This window comes from Hemitrygon akajei, chromosome 14 (genome assembly GCF_048418815.1).
Source record: "Hemitrygon akajei chromosome 14, sHemAka1.3, whole genome shotgun sequence".
NCBI classification, from domain to species: Eukaryota; Metazoa; Chordata; class Chondrichthyes; order Myliobatiformes; family Dasyatidae; genus Hemitrygon; species Hemitrygon akajei.
In genome coordinates this window covers 6622150-6642694 of record NC_133137.1, presented here as the reverse complement: position 1 = coordinate 6642694, position 20545 = coordinate 6622150, and the positions used below count along the sequence as shown (strand labels likewise).

At 42.0% G+C, this 20545-nt stretch overlaps 1 protein-coding gene across 3 annotated transcripts in view; it reads right to left on the bottom strand.

The window, feature by feature from the left end:
- The window catches only part of LOC140738265 (hepatocyte nuclear factor 1-alpha-like), a 219673-nt gene extending 199666 nt beyond the window's left edge, over positions 1 to 20007 (bottom strand). Inside the window, exon 1 of one of the 3 annotated variants that reach the window (XM_073065428.1) lies at positions 19910 to 20007. In XM_073065428.1, the coding sequence (XP_072921529.1) occupies positions 19910 to 19929 (20 nt within the window). In that variant the 5' untranslated portion in view covers positions 19930 to 20007. The other 2 variants (XM_073065427.1, XM_073065426.1) reach the window with 2 other exon arrangements.
- Between the last annotated feature and the right edge of the window lie 538 nt (positions 20008 to 20545).

Genomic DNA, 20545 nt, shown 5'->3' with positions numbered 1-20545 from the left:
TTAGAACACTTTCTATACTATTGCAGTGTTAGCTAAATGGCAGCCACTGCTCAACAAATTTGTGTCCCAGTGATGGCATCTGTGTGTCAAGAATTGAAGAGTCACATCATAATCTTTGATATACTGTCTTCCCAATTTCTGGTTAATATTACTGTCATCGTGCTCTCACTGAAACCTAGTGAAGAAGGTTGGTTTTCTATGTGAAGTTCTTAAACTAGTTATGGAAAAATCGCAAAGTAATTTTACCTTTTTATGCAGAGGATTACTGTGTGTATTACCCTGGTTAAGATTTCTACTGCTCAGCTGCAGGTATTTCATTTTAGCAGTTTTCTGCAAAAGCAGTGTGTCCTGCTGGTAGAATGCTTTGGTTTTGGCTAAAGGTAAGAAGCCCTGCTGTTCAACTGGTGTCAGCCAATCAGGATGGTGCAATCTTAAGAAAGTTGTAGAAAGAGTGGGGCAGAGAGAATCCAGTTTGGAGTCTCTGGCATGGTACAGAAGGGAAGATGCTGCAGAGTCCCCTTTGCAAGAAATGCTTTGTGCAGATGAATGGCTCCAAGGAAGAAAGACTATACTCCTGACAGACACAGCCAGTTTGCTCAAGATGGTCTTTGGGGGGAGTTTGAAAACATTGTGGGTGTTTTCTCGCAGACCATGGGTCCAAAACACGAGTAAGAGATACAGCCCCGAATACCCTGTTTCAGAAGAGATGAGCTCCAATGGTAATGTGCACATTGGACTGCTTTTCCAGTAATGGGCCCTCTTCTTTTCTTTTCTTTTTCCTAATAACTGTTCGGCGAAGCTGAAATTAGTAAATATACTTTCTTTATACTTTTATGCAGTGCATGATCTTGCTAACTGATAATTGTGTATGGGCAGTATGTACACAGCATGCGGTCAGATTGAAATTCAGAACACTATGACACTTATGTTTGGTCGAATCCCAAATCATACCGACCCTAGACGTATGTTGTTTATGAGAAGTGGCCTACTCACCACTGTGTCACTTGGCAGTTAGCAGAGGTAGCTAACGAGCCAAGTCTGCATACAAGGGGGCTACATGTCTTTCTCTCAAAACGTGCAGTTGGTGCCGACTCTGCACTTTCGTAGTCATACAGCAGCAGGTAAAACTAAAACTTGGGCACCAGTCTGGTGACTCTGTAACACTGGACTATGTACATGCTGCAGAGCAGAAACCAGCTTGCAACAAGGTTGATGACACACCCAACAAATTACATCAAGGCTCAAAGTAAGTTTATTATCAAAGTGTGTACAGGCATATTATGACTACCTTGAGAGTCAATTTTTGCAGGCACCCACAGGAAATCAAAGAAGTACAATAGTATCCATGAAAAACAACACGTAACGGAGACTGACAGACATCCAATGCGCAAATGAGGACAAATCGTGCAAATAATGAAAGACAATAGACAAATAATACTGAGAACATTATCTGCAGAGTCCCTGAAAGTGAGTCTACAGGCTGCAATATCAGCTCAGTACTGAAGCGAGTGAAGCCAGTCCAGGAGCCCAATGGCTGCAGAGCAACAGCTACTCCCGAATCATTGGTTTGCATCATTCCTCCTGAAGCCAGCTTTCAATGGATTCCATTCACTCCATAAGGTATCAAGAAATGGCCAACAGTCCTGGATACATTAAGGGCCATGGAACTAGACAATATCCTAGCTGGAGACTGCACTCTGAAACCAGCTACACCTAATGCCAAACTGTTCAAAATAGTTACAACACAGCGGTTACCCATCATTGAGGAAAATTGCCTAGGTATTCATGTGCACAAAAAATGGCAAATCCAACCCAACTAGTTGTTGCCTAGTTAGTCTATTCTCATTCATTTGCAGCATGATAGAAGCAGTGGTCAACAGTACCATCAAACTGCACTTACTTGCCCAACAACCTACTCAGCATTCTCTTGTCCTCTATCTCTTTGGAGTGAAGCAGGATGAGGCAGCTTGATAGAGGTGTACAAGATGACAAGAGGCATGGATAGAGTGGCTAGCCAAAGACTTTTCCCAAAGCAGAAATGGCAAATAGAAGGGGGCATTAATTATAAGGTGATTGGAGGAAAGTGTAAAGGGAACGTCAGAAGTGAGTTCTTTACAGAGTGGTGGGTGCGTGGAATGTCCTGCCAGAGGAGGTGGTAGAGGTAGATGCAATAGGAGCATTTAAGAAACTCTTAAATAGGCGTAGGGATGATAGAAAAATTGAGAATTGGATTGATCTTAGAGAAGACTAAAAGATCAGCATGACATCTTGGGGTGAAGGGCATGTAGTGTGCTGTAATGTTCTATGTTCTATTACCCAGTTTGGGTTTCCAGGACTACTTGGCTCCAGAAATCACCAGAGCTCCTGTCCAAATGTGGAGCCAAAGCTCTGTCAGAGGTGGGATAGGAGAGACTGCTCTTGGCATTGAGAGCATGCAGCGTCCTGGTAAAACTGGAAGTCCATGGACATCGAAAGGAAAGATGGTTGTGGTCATCAGGTGTCAACCAGCCCAGCTCCAGGATATCACTGCAGGAGTTTCTCAGGGCTGTATCCAAGACCCAACCATCTTCAGCTGGTTCATCAATGACCTTCCCTCCATTGTTAAGAAATGGGACTGCTTAATTCTATTCATGACTCCTCAGGAAATACAGCAGTCCATGCCTGTTTGTAGCAAGAAACAGACAACATTGAGGCATGTGTGGCTAATGATGTACCTACCACAGAGAGGTTGAGCAATGTCCACAAGAGACAATCTTATCAGCTACCTTTGGTATTCAGTAGAATTATCATCATCTCATTCCACATTATCAAGATATTTTGGCAATTTACTGTTTGAAGACACCTAAACCTGAGAACATTACAAATTTCAATGATAATGGGCTGGTAGGAAGATAAATATTTCAATAATGTCATCAAATTGGTTCTGCTTTTTTAAAGCTCTACCAATTTATTTTTAAAATCAGTAAGTGAAGCTTGACAGTCTGAACACTTGATCATTTTTACTATTTTTTGTTTCAAAAGGAAAAGTTCAGTTTACTCTAAAGACCATTTTACAGTTTTACTGATACCAATTAGATAACCTTAAACTCTGTACATGTCATTAAGTTTAGGTTGTATGGTGTTCTCCACCCTCCCAACTCACACCCTACAATTACAGCTGTAATATTATCAGATTGATTTCACAGGAGTTGGGTGCAAATACATTTCTACAGGTACTTATCAGATGAGGTGGCAGAGGACAATCATAATAAACTCACAATGGAGAACAGCTTGTAACAAAAATAGTCTTAGGAAGAACACTTTCTGTGTATTTAATATTTGAATAACATGGTAAATACATTGTTTGATTAAACATTCTTTGTTTGCTTAAATTATTCATTGCCGGTTAAATGTAAAAGCATGTGAGTGGTATACATTATTACTCCACCACATCATAAGCATGCACTTCACTAAAAGTGAAGTTTAGACGCATCTCCCTTGTTTTACTTTAAATTAGTTTCCTGTTTCGGCATTATAAAACACAACAAAAATAAGAAGCATCAGAGAATTATAAGTGCGAGCTAGCAATTTAAAATTAGAAAATGCTGGGAATAATGAGTTGGACAGGTTGTGTCTTCAGAGAAAGGCCATCAATGCAAGAATGTTATCTTTGTTTCTTCCTCTGACACAACCATAAATGGAAACCTTGCAATGATCTCAAGGGTATAACAGAGACCACAAAGTACACTGCAGATGCTGTGGTCAAATCAAGACGTACAAACAAGCTGGATGAACTCAGCAGGTGGGGCAGCATCCGTTGAAATGAGCAGTCAATGTTTCAGGCCGAGACTGACTGTCAGGACTGACGAAGGGTCTCGGCCCGAAATGTTGACTGCTCATTTCAACGGATGCTGCCTGACCTGCTGAGTTCATCCAGCTTGTTTGTATAACAGAGACCTGTACTACCAAAGGCTAAAGAAATTATACAGACCATAACTGGAAAAAATGTTGCCAACTTTTAAAAATTTCCTTCACTTGCACTATAATTCACCTGACCATACAACTATTTTCAATCAGAAATTGATATAAATACTGGAGTTGAAAAACTGCTGCTCTTCTTATAATGAATAATTGTATTCAGTAATTCCTAAATAATGAAAATAATATCATGTCAACAAAGTCAGCAACTGAATTCCCTCTGGTGAACGTTTCTCTCAGCATCTTGTTTTTTCTTACACAGATCATTTTCATTATAGACTGCTGGAACTTTTTTGATGATACGAATATCTTGTTGGTTAATTTGTTGTTTAATTCTCCTTTTAATGGAAAAACAACTCACATTTTCCAAATGCGATCAAATTAATTGTTCCCTCAAAAATCCCAGCTGACTCCCCGACTGGCAATATTGGCTAGTCCATTCCCAGTGAAAATCCAGAGCTTATTTGTGTTCAATCTCTGTGGGTTTATAGAATGCCAAGCAGACCATTGGAAAGAGTCCTGCCTGTAATCGTAATACTCTAAGCAAATGAACAGGAAGATTTAGGGAGGGGAATAGTCTGCTTACCCCCTCCTAGTTGTGTGGATGCCAAGAGAGAAAGGATTGAATACTGATGTGATCTCTCTATGTTGAAAGTGCCTCCTTGACATGCATGGCCAAGCTTGCATGTGAAGAATGGATTCTTATGTAACCCAAGAACTTCTATCAGAGGGGCAGAGAAAACTGTGGAGGGAGAAGTAAAGCGCCAATTACACTTTCTGTATTAGTACTGTAACCATAAACATAATTGCATTGGAATGACCAAACTCTCACCCATTTCTGCATTTTTCCAACTGAAACTCAATGAACCCTTTACTTTTGTTCAGATTTCTTCAATTTCAATTTTCTTCTCCAACATTCTGATTTATAATTGCCATTGAAACATTAATGAGATGCAGTCCTTTTACTTTTAACAAAGCGTGCCTCATAATTTTCTCTCACTCTGTCTTGGTTCAATGCATCGAAGAGTGGACCCAGTGAAAGATCATTAATGTACCCTCCAGAGGTCCCGAGTGAAGAGATCTTCGGATTCTTCAGAAAAAGCATCACAAATAGATTCTCGAGAGTTCACCAGTGAAAAGACAACAAATAGATCCCCAAAAGTCCCTTGGTGAAGATATCACAGATGGATCCTCCAGAGTACCTCAGTAAATAAATCATGAATGAACCATCCAGAGACCCCCAGTGAAAATCTCATTTATGCTTTATAAACCTCTGGGAGGGATTTTCAGCCAGTAGCCCCTACGTTCATGATAGTAGTGGGTAAACGTTCTTACTCATTAGCTCCCAAGTCTTCGTGATTTAGAAGGGTCAATGAAATAAACTGTGAGCATTCTTAACAGCAGAGAGTTCAACTAAACATCAGTTGTAGAAACCGCACATATTCCACCCATACAGAGAAAATTAAAAGGACCTATAGAACACGCAGCATAAAACTCCAGGATTTGATTTTTGATTGGGCCTCTGTTCTGGCTCGGCAAAGAAGCTCTTGGTTTCTCTACCATTTGCTTTCCCTCTTGTGGTGGGCTGCTCATGTGTGTTCACTGGATGTTAGCAACCAGCAAACTCTTATCAATTGCCATGATAATACAAAGGAACAAGAGGGAAGAGAGCAGGAGTAGCTTCTCAAGCCCATCGACCCTCCTCCACTATTCCTCGAAACCATGGTTGATTTTCTGCCTCAGCAACATCTTCCTCACTATTCTCATGATCCTGATGTCACAACAGCAATCCCTCAATCAATGCCAGCAAGACCAAGGAGATGATTATTGACTTCAAGAGGAGGAAGCAGGAGGTCCATGAGCCAGTCCTGATTGGTAAATCAGAGGTATAAAGGTTCAACAGTTTTAAATCCCTCAGTGTTATCATTTCAAGGGATCTGTCCTGGGTCCAGTACGTAAGAACCATTACAAAGAAAGAAAGGTAGTGCCACTACTTTATTAGACGTTTGCAAAGATTCATTATAACATAATAAACTTCTATAAGTGAGCAGTGGAGAGCATATTGACTGGTTGCATCATTGCCTGGTATGGGAACACCTATGCCCTTGTATGGAAAAACATACAAAAAGTAGTGAATACGGCCCAGTCCATCATGGGTAAAGCCCTCCCCACCATCTGTACTGAGTGCTGTTGCAGAAAAGCAGCATCCATCAACAAGGACCCCCACCATACAACCCATGCTCTCTTCTCACAACTGCCAACAGGAAGAAGGTACAGGAGCCTCAGGACCTGCACCACCAGGGTCAAGAGTAGTTATTACTTCTCAATTATCAGGCTCTTGAGCCAGACGAGATAACTTCACTCAACTTCACTCACCCCGTCACTGAACTGTTCCCACAACCTATAGACTCACCTTCAAGGATTCTTTATCTTGTGTTCTCGATATTAATTGCTTATTTATTTATTGTTATTATTATGATGATGACTATTTCTTCTTTTTCTCTTTCTTTTTGTATTTGCAGTTTGCTTTCTTTTTGCACATTCGTTGTTGTCCGTCCTGTTGGGTCTGGTTTTTTATTCATTCTATTGTGCTTCTTGTAATTTCTGTGAATGCCCACAAAAAATAAATCTCAGGGTTGCATATGGTGACATGTATGTACTTCAATAATAAATTTACTTTGAACTTTGATCCCTGATTCCTATATTGTCCAGAAAGCTATCCATCTCTGTTTTGAATGAACACAATGGCCAAGCCACTACAGTAGTCAGTAGTGGAGAGTTACACCAAATTATACTGAAGAAATTTCTCCTTCACTCAGTCCTAAAGAGCCTACCCTTTATTCTCAATCTGTGACCCCTGGTCATAAACCCCTCAATCGGGAGGAACTTTGTCCCTGCATCTGGCTGTCAAGACTGAGAATTTTGTAATTTCCAATGATCCTTCCAATCCTAAAAACTGGAATAGCAATCTAGTCAGTCTCTTCTCCTATAGCAGATCCTTGGAACCGGTCTAATGGTTCATATCTTTTTACGGTAACCAATGGGAAGGAGGCTTAAGAATGTTGCTTCTGTCATATGCCCTGGAAGAAAAGTGCTTTCTCAGGTCTCTATGGAGCATCCAGGTGAAGTCCATGCCAAATTGGTCCTTGCCTGAAGTATGTGCAATATCAGATATTCATATCCAAGCTGAGAAATAATTCTCCCTCAGCTGTGAAGTAGTAGATATTCTACCAGTGTAGGCTCTTGCAGCTTTTATCAAGTTGTCATCTGGGGTTCACTAGATTCACTTGTGCTTTCCAATCAATAGGTTATGGGTTTAACTGGAAATTGAAAAATGAAGTTAACACTCCAGCCCAGCAGTGAAGGCACTCTGAAGGTATTCACAGCTGCTGCCGTTTGAATGAGACTTCAAAAGATCTAAAAAGTCTTCCTTCATTGATGGTGAGAAAAGATCCAACAGCACCATTTTTAAGAAGAAGGAAGAGATCCCTATTGTATTTAAACCTTCCATCAATGTCACCAAAAGAGGTTATATTATGTTACGCATTTGGAGCCTTGTGTATTCAAACTAGCTTCTCTTCTTCCTGCTTTACAATAACATCTTTACAACAGTCCCCCATTTCTTTCAAAATTCAAAGTAAATTTATTTCAAACTGCATATATATGGCACCGTATACAACCCTGAGATTTGTTTTCTTGCGGGCATACTCAGTAAGTTCATAATAGAATAATAACCATTACAGAATCAATGAAAGACTGTCCCACCTTGGGTGTTCAACCAGCGTGTAAAAGACAACCAACTGTGCAAATACAAAAACAAAGAAATAATAATAATAAATAAATAAGCAATAAGTATCAAGAACATGAGATGAAGAGTCCTTAAAAGTGAATCCATAGGTTGTGGTAACATTTCAATGAATGGGGTAAGTGAAAATGAGTGAAGTTATCCTCTTTGGTTCAATAACCTGATAGTTGAGGGATAACATGATGGTGTGACTCCTAGGGCTCCTGTACCTTCTTCCTGATTACAGCAGTGAGAAGAGAGTGTGTCCTGGGTTGGCGGGGGGGGGGGGGGGGGGCGGTGATTCCCTGGTGATGGATGCTGCCTTCTTGCAACAACATTTCATGCATATGTGCACAATGGAGCATCCTGATGTATGCATCTTTGCTGTCCAGATGTTCCAGGGTTGAGTGAAGAGCCAACGAGATGGCATCTGCTGTGGACTTGTTGCTCCAGTAGGCAAACTGCAGTGGATCCAAGTTGCTTCTCATGCAGGAGTTGATATGTTTCATCTCTAACCTCTCAAAACATGTCATCACTGTGGATGTAAGTGTCACTGGGCAATAGTTATTGAGGCAGGTTACCAGGTTCATCTTAGGCACTGGTATACTTTAAAACCTGTTGTAAATTCTAGAGCAATATAAAGCACTTTAGAAATCTATATCATCCCCGTAAGTGACTAATGACATTTGGATAGATCGTGCAGGTGACCAGTGCTCACAGTCCAAAGTTACCTTCTGGATTGATAGCAGCAATGTGCGTGCAAACGTAGTTACTGTTGATGAACTACCCATACATCCTGCTGTCAGGTTGTTAAAAAAATTCAGCTGAATTATTTCTTTGATAAGGAAATTTGTTTAAAAACTTGGCTTGCAAATAAAATAGTGCAAAGGTGACGTGTCAGTCCATGGCTTCCTCTACTGCCACAATAAGCCCACTCTCAGACCGGAGGAGCAACAGCTTGAGTTCCATCTGAGTAGCGTCCAACCTGATGGCATGAACCTTGAGTTCTCTTCTCCTCAACTCCTTCAGGTGCCCCACTTCTTCCCTTTCTCCCATGGTTCACTCTCCTCTCCTATCAGAAGCCTTCTTCTTCAGCCCTTTACCATTTCCACCTATCATCTCCCAGCTTCACACTTCATTCCCCTCCCCCAACCACCTGGCTTCACTGATCTAGCTTGCCCTCCTTCCCCTCCCCCCATTTTCTTATTCTGACTTATCCTATACCATCCTGATGAAGGGTCTCGACCTGAAACATTGACTGCTTATTCCTTTCCATGGATTGTGTCTGACCTACTGAGTTCCTCCAGCATTTTGTATGTCTCACTCTGAACCCTTCACAAACATGTCTCTATAACATGGTTTTGCATTGAGTGCAAGTATCTTCCCATTTGTAATGATAAACTGCGGAGTAGACTGTTGCTCTCTTCATGACACTCAGGAGCTGATTGCTTTGGTGGTTTAAAAACATCACATTCTGGAAAATTTTACTGATTTTATACCTTATAAATTGAAATATTAAGTAAAAGAAACACTTGCATTTTTATGACACCTTTCAGAACAGATGAATGTTCTAAAGCAAATTTGAAATACTGTATAGATATTGGTTTTATATATTTATATATATATTTAGAATATAATAATGATTTATGGACAGAACACTTCCAAAGAAAGTTATGTTAATAGTGAGCATTATACACTACAGGGTGTATCATTATTCAGGGCAGGCCATCCTGTCCAGTGTGGGGAGAATTATAGGTTGCTGCAGTTTGTTGCAGAATTGCAAGATGCCTGTGTTTCAGGTAATAGCTGCAGTTCTATTAAAAGTTGTCTTTCATTATAACTTTAAAAATTAAGATGAGTAAGCATGTTCCACGGCACCAGGACTTAGATCCTGAAATACGTCTTGATACAAATTAAATAATGAATGTCACAGCATAAACTAAATAATAGAGCATATCCACTTAAGCTTTCTAAGAAATAATTCCTATTATTAAACAATGCCAAACCTGACTCTGGATGCAATAAAAATGAGAATCTCTCCAATCATATCTGGTGAGATAGGATATCCAAACTCCAAGCTCAACTGAATTTCAATTTGGAACATTATCTCTGACCATAAGACACATGAGCAGAATTAGACTATTCCACCCATCATGTCTGCTCCACCATTTGATCATGGCTGATTTATTATCCCTCTCAACCCCATTCTCCTGCCTTCTCCCCGTTACCTTTGGCATCCTAACTAATCAAGAACCTTTCAGCCGCCGTTTTGAATATACCCAATGATTTGGCCTCCACAACTGTCTGTGCAATGAATTTCACAGATTCACTACCCTCTAGTTTGTGGAAGCTCCCTAGATATACGTCTGCTACTTCATGTAGAGAGTATCTATCAGCCTCCCTATGCAATATCCTTCAGAATGCCAAGTAATTCTTTGCAGATTAATTGTAAAAATGATGTTAGTTAATACAGATTTCCACTGCATTATTGGTCATTGCTTATTAACCATTAAGTAAGCCTGTTAATGGCTTTATACCAAAAGCATTGATCTCCATTTAAAAAGAAATAAAGGAGTATAGGCTGCTTTCTCATATTGTGGTGATGTATTGTGCTTTCAGGGTGCTTGGTGCTGACTAAGATTGTAAAGACCAAGAATGTGAAATTATGTGCAATGTGAAGTATGCTAATAACCTAGAGATCAAGAAAGAGCTGGTGTTGGATCGGTTGAAGAAAATTAAGGTGGAAAATTGCTCAGGTTATTGAGGCAAAAGAGGAGATTGCTGGGACCTTGACAAAGATCTTCTCATTTTCTCTGTCACAGGTGAGATCACAGAAGACTAGAGAGTTGCTAAGGATTATCTTTATCGGTACATCAAAATATTGAAAATTAAGTAAAATGTGTCATTAAAGTCAGATCAAATCAGTGAGGACAGCCCGCAAGTGTTGCCACACTTCCAGCACCAACATATCATTTCCTCAACTCACCAACCCTAACCAATAGTCTTTGGAATGTGGATGGAAAGATACTGGAGAGGATTCTTAGGGATAGGATTTACTCAAATTTGGAAAAGCGTGGGTTTGTGCAGGGCAAGTCACTTAATACAAACTTGACTGAATTTTTTGAGGAGATGTTGGAGATGATTGATGAGGGTAGGGCAGTGAGATAATGTCTGCACAGACTTTAGTAAGGCATTTGACAAGGACTATCATCCCAGAAGACTGAGATGCATGGGATCCAAGTTGACTCAGTAGATCAGGTTCAAATTTGGCTTGGACATAGAAGGCAACAGTAGTGGTGGAGGGATGTTATTCTGAATGAAGGTCTGTGACCAGTGGTATTCCACAAGCATCAGTGCTGGGACCTTTGTTGTTTGTAATGTACACTCAGGGACAATTTTATTAGCTACACCTGTACACATGCTCATTAATACAAATATCTAATCAGCCAATCAAGTGGATGCAACTAAATGCATAAAAGCATACAGATGTGGCCCAAAAGTTCAGTTATAGTTCAGACCAAACATCAGAATGAGAAAGAAATTAGATTTAAGAGACTTGGACTGTGGAACGATTGTTGGTGCCAGATGGGGTGGTTTGAGTATCTCAGAAATTACTGATCTCTTGGGGTTTTCACACACAATGTTCTTTAGAGTTTACAGAGAATGGTGTGAAAAACAAAAAAATATATAATCCAGTGAGAGCAGTTCTGCAGGTAAAAACACCTTGTTAACCAGAGAGGTCAGCTGACAGGAAGGAAACAGTATTTTAAATAACCATGTGTTATGACAGTGGTGTGCAGAAGAGCATATCTGAATGCACAACATGTTGAACCTTGAAGTGAATGACTACAGCCGCAGAAGACCACACCGGGTGCCACTCCTGCACAGAATAAAGTGGCCACTGAGTTTATTTAAGTGATTCAGATGAAAGTGTAAATAGGCTGAGTAGTACATTTGGGGATGACACAAGAATTGGTGGCATTGTGGATATTGAAGAAGATTGTCAAAGGTTACACCTGGAGAGACCATTTGCACATTTGGGCGTAAAAATGGTAGATGAAGTTTTATCCAAGCAAGTGTAAAGTGTTCATTTTGGGAGGTTAAATGATAGGTGGAAGTATACAGTAAATGGCAGGACCCTAGCAGCACTGGTATACAGGGAGATTTTGGTACCCAAGCCCATAACTCCCTGAAAGTGGCAACACAAGTAGATCGGGTGGTAAAGAAGGCATATAGCATACCTTACTTCCATTGATCAGGAAAATTGAGTATAAATGTTTCAAAGTCATGTTGCATCTTTGAAAGATCTTGGTTAAGGCACATTTATGGAGTATTGTGTACACTTTTAGAAAGATAGAAACATAGAAAACCTACAGCACAACACAAGCCCTTCAGCCCACAAAGTTGTGCCGAACATGTCCCTACCTTAGGAATTACTAGGCTTACCTATAGCCTTCTATTTTACTAAGCTCCATGTACCTATCCAAAGTCTCTTAAAAGACCCTATCATATCCGCCTCCACCACTGTTGCCGGAAGCCCATTCCATGCACTCACCACCCTCTGCGTAAAAAACTTACCCCTGACATCTCCTCTGTACCTATTCCCCAGCACCTTAAACCTGTGTCCTCTTGTGGCAACCATTTCAGCACTGGGAAAAAGCCTCTGACTATCCACATGATCAATGCCTCTCATCATCTTATACACCTCTATCAGGTCACCTCTCATCCTCCGTCACTCCAAGGAGAAAAGGCCGAGTTCACTCAACATATTCTCATAAGGCATGCTCCCCAATCCAGGCAACATCCTTGTAAATCTCCTCTGCACCCTTTCTATAGTTTCCACATCCTTCCTGTAGTGAGGCGACCAGAACTGAGCACAGTACTCCAAGTGGGGTCAATGTCTCCATCCTGAGAGTCACCATTATCCTAAAACTAACCAAACCAGTTATACAAAAACTGTGGTTACAGACTGGGTCAGATGCTGGGTTCACCAAAGTACTTCAGATATTTACAAACCACGTGTTTGCTTGAATGGGTGCAGTTCCAACAACACTCAAGAAAAAGTTTGGCGTTATTCCAGATAAAGCACTCCTACAGGAGGAGGAAACTGGAAGTTAATAAGCCAGTTCTCATCAGGGAATCAGAGGCACAAAGGATCAGCAAATTTAAATTCCTCTGTCTTATCATTTCAGAAGACATGTCCTGGGCTCAACACGTAAGTGCAATTAAAAAGAAAGCACAGCTGCACCTCGACTTCCTTAGAAGTTTGTGAAGATTCATCATGACATCTAATACTTTGACAAACTTCTATAGACATGTGGTGAAGAGTATATTGATGGGGTGCATCACAGCCTGGTATGGAAGCACCAATGCCTTTGAACAGAAAACCCTACAAAAAGTAATGAATACTGCCCAGTCTATCATGGATAAAGCCCTCCCCTCTATTGAGCACACTGCATGGGGCTCTGTCACAGGAACATAGCATACATTATCAGGGACCCCCACCACACAGGTCATGCTCTCTTCCCGCTGCTGCCATCAAGAAAAAAGTACTCACAAAGTACACTGCAGATGCTGTGGTCAAATCAACACATACAACACACTGGAGGAACTCAGCAGGTTGGGCAGCATCCGTGGAAAGCACATCTTTCCCTCTCTACCCCTCTCCGCTTTTCGCAGGGATCGTTCCCTCTGCGACTGCCTGGTCCACACGTCCCTCCCCACGGATCTCCCACCTGGTACTTATCCCTGCAAGCATAAGTGCTACACCTGTCCCCACACCTCCTCTTTTACGACCATTCAGGGCCCCAAACAGTCCTTCCAGGTGAGGCAACACTTCACTTGTGAATCTGTGGGGTCATCTATTGCATCCGGTGCTCCCGGTGTGGCCTCCTCTACATCGGCGAGACCCGACGCAGATTGGGGGACCGCTTCATCAAGCATCTCTGCTCCATCTGCCACAACAGACAGGATCTCCCAGTTGCCACCCACTTCAACTCTGCTTCATACTCCCATTTGGATATGTCCATACATGGCCTCCTCTACTGCCATGATGAGGCCAAACTCAGGTTGGAGGAACAACACCTCATATACCATCTGGGTAGTCTCCAGCCCTTGGTATGAACATCGAATTCTCCAACTTCCAGTAATTCCCTCCCTCTCCCTTCCCCTATCCCACTTGCACTCTGCCTCCTCTTCCAGCTGCCTCTCATCTCTCCCATGATTCTGTCTTCTTCTACTACCCATAGTGCTTTCCCCTTACATTCCTTCTTCACCTCTCCTGCCTATCCCCTCCCTGCTTCCCCTCTCCCACCCCTTGATCTTTCCTCTGATTGGTTTTTCACCTGGCACCTACCAGCTTTCTCCTTCCCACCCTCCCCCACCTTCTTTTTAGGGCCCCGGCCCCCTCCTTCTTCAGTTCTGATGAAGGGTCTCGGCCCGAAACGTTGACCGCTGGTTTCCATGGATGCTGCCCGACCTGCTGAGTTCCTCCAGCGTGTTTGTACCTGTTAAGAAGAAAGTACTGGAGCCTCAGGACTCATACTACCAGGTTCAGGAACAGTTATTACCCCTCAGCCATTAGGCTCCTGAATCAGTGGAGATAACTTCTTTCAACTTCACTTGCCCTATCACTGAACTATTCCCACAAACTATGGATTCACTTTCATGGACTCTTCATCTCATGTTCTCGATATTTATTACTTAATTATTTCTTTCTTTTGTATTTGTACAGTTTGTTGTCTTTTGCACACTGGTTGCTTGTCCGCCCTGTTAGGTGCAGTCTTTAAATGATTCTATTATGGTTCCTGGATTTACTGAATATGCCCACAAGAAAACAAATCTCAGGGTTATATATCGTGACACATATGTACTTTGATACTAAATTTACTTTGAACTTTAAACTTGTTTTTAGCATCATATCCACCACGCAGAACGTTCTTTGGCAGTGGAGGTAGTAGACCCTCACAATAGCACAGCTAGTAGCTAGTCCTCTACCTCCCCTTGACGGAGAACCAGGTTCAGTCCTAACCTCCAGATGTCATGTGGAGTCTGTACATTCTCTCTGTAATCACATGGATTTCCCATGGGTGATCCATTTTCCTCCCACATCCCAAACATTATAGGTTAAATAGCCACTGTAAATTGTCCCGTGTGCAGGTGAATGATGGTAGCTGGGAGAGTCAATGGCAATGTGGGGAGAATACTAGAATATAGAACATAGGAGCAGACCCTTCTGCACATGATGTTGTGCTGAACTAATTAAACTAGTCACTAAATAACTAACTAAACTAATCCCTTTTGCTGACACAATGTCTATATCCCTCCATTCTCTGTATGTTCATGTGCCTATCTGAGAAGTTCTTGAACGTCTCAGGTACCTTCCTTCTGTCTGACGTGCAGGATTTCCTGGTGGCTACCCATTTCAATTCGACTTCCCTCTCCCATTCTGACATGTCAGTCCATGGCCTCCTCAACTGCCAAACTCGGGTTCGAGGAGCTACACCTCATGTTCCATCTGGGTAGCCTCCAACCTGATGGTGTGAACATTGATTTCTCTCACTTTTGATCATTTCCCCCTCCCCCACTTTCACTTCCCATTCCCCATTCTGGTTACCCTCTCGCCCACTTTCTTATGCTCAACTCCCTCTGATTCCCCTTCTCTTTCGCTTTCTTCCATGGTCCACTGCCCTATCCTATTAAGATTCCTTCTTCATGGAGATAAAGAAGTATTACTGGACAGCTTTGAATTGCTGGAATGGATTGTATTTGGGCATTAATCTTTGGAACTGAATGAATAGGCCACAATCGCCACTGACTTCATCAAGACCTCAGTGAATGAGTGCACACCTTCAGGAACATACTGGGCATATCCAAATGAGAAGCTCTGGATGAATCAGGACTTCTCCTGAGGGCTAGGTCCATAAAGTTCAAGACTGGTGATCCAAAACCCTACAAGAAGTTCAGGTATGACCTTCAGAAGACCATTGTTAGAGCGAAAAAGCAATTTTAAGTTAAGTTAGACACACAACTGGACGTGTGTCAGCTCTAGCAGGGTTTGCAGGCCATTATGCTCTATAAGGTAAAACCTATCATCGTAAATGGCTGTACGCTTCAGTCCCCAATATCCCCAATGCCTTTTATGCACAGTTTGAAAGGGAAAATAAAACACTACTTGTGTGAACTGAGCATCTGGCAATTACAATTTCCTCTAAACTGCACGAGTGTGCGGCTGTGCAGTAATTGAAATGTTCACACGTACACAGCCTTTGTTTCCTGCAGCTTATATACTGTTAATACAAAAGGCCACACGGTTTTTGAGCTGCGTAAAAATTTCCTGCTCAGACCAGTGGTTGGGTCTGTGCAGCTGTAAAAGAAACTAGAGGGAACATTGCAACACACACAAAATGCTGGAGGAACTCAGCAGGCCAGGCAGCTTCTATGGAAAAGAGTGAACAGTTGACTGTACTCTTTTCCATAGATGCTGCCTGGCCCGCTGAGTTCCTCCAACAGTTTGGGTGTGTTGCTTGGATTTCCAATGGGAGGACATCTTCAACCTCCCATTGCTGCTGTCAGAGATTTCCGTCTGCTGCAAAAGGGTATTAATCACACCGGCGCGCAGGAAAAGCAGAGGGAACTTCCTCAACAATTACCGCCCTGTAGCACTCACATCTGCTGTGATGAAGTGTTTTGACAGGTCGGCCCTGCCTACCTGAGCAAGAGCCTGGATCTGTTGCTACTGCCACAACTGCTTCAGGCAATGATAGATGACAAAGCAAATGTTTTGAAAACGTTAAGGGATCAAATTCGTAAATTGGATATAACAATCGCAAAAGGAAAGCAGGTAAATCACTTCGGTTTCATTAAACAAATGAAAGGTTTTTTAAAGGTTTGTACCTTTAAAAACACAAAATACTGGCAGAACTCAGCAGGCCAAACAGCAACTATGGGAGGAGGTAGTGACGACGTTTCGGCCCGAAACGTCTTCACTACCTCCTCCCATAGAAGCTGTCTGGCCTGCTGAGTTCTGCCAGCATTTTGTGTTTTTATTTATTTCCAGCATCTGCAGATTCACTCGTGTGGACTTGTACCTTTATTCATGAAGGGGAGTGGGGATAATCCGGGAAACTAGTATCTCACACCAGTGGCAAGGAAGCTACAGGAGAGGGTTCTTAGGAACACTAATGGTTATTTGGAAAACCATGGCCTAATTAAAGACAGTCAGTAAGGCCTGTGCAGGGCAAGTGTGTGTAGGCCTCCGTTAGTCTTGATAGACCATGGAAAGTTTCCAGGGTGCAAACCTGGGCAAGGTTTTTTATTATGGAAGACCAGCAGTTGCCCAAGCTGCAAGTCTCCCCTCTCCACACCACCAATGTTGTCCAAGGGAAGGGCAATAGGACCCATACAGCTTGGCACTGGTGTCGTCGCAGAGCAATGTGTGGTTAAGTGCCTTGCTCAGGGTCACACATGCAGCCTCAGCCAAGGCTCGAACTAGCGACCTTCAGATCACTAGACGAACACCTTAACCACTTGGCCACGTGCCAACACAGGGCAAGTAATGTCTTACAAACATGGAAATGAGAGTAAGTGAGTGATTGGTGGTCATTGTGGACTGAATGGGCTGAAGGTCCTGATTCTGCATGAGATAATACTAATAGTTAAGAAATATCTAGGCAAGCACATGAATCACGGAGGCACGGAGCACTAGGGATAGAGTGCTGGTAAACTAACTTGGTATTATGGATATCTATGGTTGACACAGACACCGGTGAACCCAAGGGCGTCTTTCTGTGCTGTATGACACTTCCTACGAGATTGATTTTGAATGAACAAATGCCCTCCTCCCTTCACTGAACGAGCACTTTTGCAATTTTAAAATGGTGTCATTTCAGTTCGCCTCGGCCGTAAGTTGCTCCGAGTTTATTTCGAACGAAGCCTAGAAAGGCTTGGGGGAAGTGAGGTGGTAGTGGTGGTGGGGGTGGATGAAAGTCCCGGGAAGGAAGAACGTACATTTATCTCTCCAGTTTGCAGGAACTGAAAGTACCGAGTTTAATAGCGAGGAACATAACACATCGGACACATCACACCAGAGCAGAAATTATTTGTAAATAATTTTTTTTTAAAAACTGCTGACATTTAAATGAGAAAGGTTAAAGTTTGGAGAGGCGCACTTTTGGTGGCACAGTTTTACTCAAACAAATGAAGTGCTCGCCCTGAACTACTTTTTTATTGAACTGCTGATGCTGAGCGACAGATAAAACTTAGATCAAAGTCCAAAATGCCTTGGGGTAAAAAAAACGCTCTTTTCCATTCCCGCTCCTCTGAACTGGTTCAAATTGAGACTTTCTGGGCGATATCGAGCCCTAGCTAATTAAAGCACCCGTTCTCCCGTCATTCAAACGATAAAGCAACTGCCCGACCCTCGCTGGTTTTAAGTGGGAGCCGAGTTGATTATTTATTAGCTTACATTAATATCGAGACTGAACAAACAGATGGCCCGCCCAATTAGCATACAGCTTTCGCTCGCTAACCGTTTCCCGCGGCCCCGATCACCATTGTACAGTCATCTCAACATATCGTCTCACTGTAAAATTAAACTCGAATTATTCCCCTTCACATTTGGTTTAATTTGTTTTACAATGTCATCCAAAGTAAACGTTGCCTTAAGAAATATCTGAAACATCCACAAAGAGTGGAGACAAATTAAAACAGTGTCGGCTCAATTGAAAAAAAAAACGCCTTAAAGTTTTCTAAACCAAAATCATCTGTTCGTATTGTGCGTATGGCATAAGCAGCCTCACCTCAGCAATACATACTGTACAGTGGCTCGCAGTTTTGAGTATATTTGACTAATATGATTAATATTTGTTATAAACCTGTTCTGTTGTGCAATCTTTAAAATTACAAGGTTAGCTATGTGGTCAACAACAGCCGCAACCACAACATCTTTTTCGATTAAGTCTGACAGAGTTTGGGTACAAATAAAAAAAACATAATCGTGGTGTATGAAAAAGAACATAATTAATATTTTCGCGGGATTCTGCAAACACGCACACACAAACACACACACTGTGGCAGCCCGGAGAAAATTTACCGTGGTTTACATGTTGGGCGAATGAAGTAACGACATAACGACATAATTTACACACAAACATTAATTAATAACTGGGAGCGAAATATCTTTAATCTGAGCAGGCTTTGCATATCGGTCACACGCTTCCGGGCGCCTTGTATAATCAGTAGTTAATGATCAAATGTAACCAAAAAGGGATGGCTATTCTATTTTAGTTTATATTTTGCAAAAGAACAGAGAAATAACTATCAATTGGATAATTAGTAACTAGCTGTGGCAACGCCTGATACAGACAGGCAGCTTTTCATAACGCGTTGCACAGAAAGGGCTGCACTAACTGAGGGGAGGCATTGGGTGGTACTAGATTGACATTTTTTTCTCTTAAAAAACAGGAAGAAAGGCAAATGGAAGAAGAAGCCTTACTGTAGAAGTTGTTCTACTATTAATCTCTGCTGAGCCGCTTCTTCGGGGCTGAGGTTGTCCAGTTCCTTCAAGATCGTCGGGGTGTCATAGTCTTCATCGCCGTCTTCAGAGCTCTCGTCGCCGGACAGTTTGGCCGAGTGGTGGCCGTTGGCTAAGGCCGGCAGTAACTCAGGCTTGCAGCCATCGTTGGGCAGATTGGTGATCGTCGACCCCTGGGCTTCGTCGGTCTTCACAGGTTGATAAGGATCGAGATCATGGAGAGCTTCAATCAGAGTCTGCTTGGTGATCCCAGACCCTACCAGTGCATTCACCAGTTCCTGCTGCAGAGCTGTTAATTTGGTCACCATCTTCCCCCCTGCCCCACAGCAGAATTTGTAACTAATCCCACAGATTTATTTAATCCCTCCTCATATCAAGGTCTCCCTGATGTTACTGAATCCTTCCCACATGATCTAAAACCTAAGGTGAGAACACACTTTCCAAACTTAATAAATAATCAAAAATACTATTTTCTACACCAGAAAGTAGACTGCTTTGGTCATCATAAACGTAGTCTTGTTCATCTGTTTACATTTCAACTGGGCACATTTTCCTGGGTTCACATTTATCCCTCCGCTGGTGTAGCCACTGAACTTTGGACCCCATGTTAACTTGTACAAAGTGCAAGAGAATACCTTAAACACCAACACTGCATCTGAAAGCTTAATGCAAAACAAGTGCTTATTTCCCTCTGGCCCCCATCAGAAATCCACAAAATAACACATTTTCTTTTTGAAATGATGTTTTGAAGTCCCTCCCCCTTTCCTATTTCTGCTTAAATATTTATTTTCAACTCCTGTCCAATATTGATTCAGTTATCAGAGCCAGTCAGCTGTTCTCACCACCTACAATCCGATTACCAAGTTCCGTCAATGGGTACAATGGTCAACTGAGTTGTATTTCATTGGCTAATGCTGCGTTGGAACAGGGCTACTGATTTACTTTCAGTTAGAAGAAGTAGAGGGAATGGTCATTAAAAGATCAAGTACAGCGTGGGACTTTCAAACCTTCCGAATGTACTAAACTGCCCATTAGAGTAGGAAGTGGTTCTGAAGTGTTATAACTGCTGTAATGAGTCAGGGGTATATTTAAAATATTATGTTATTTTTCCAGATTACTTCCTGCACCTACATTCTATAATGGATCATGCAGTGCCATTTTTACTGTGTAATATGCACAATGTGCTAGAGGAACTCAGCAGGTCATGCAGCTTCTATGAAAACTAATGAACAGTTGACATTTTTGGTCGAGAGCCTTCATCAGGACTCGTG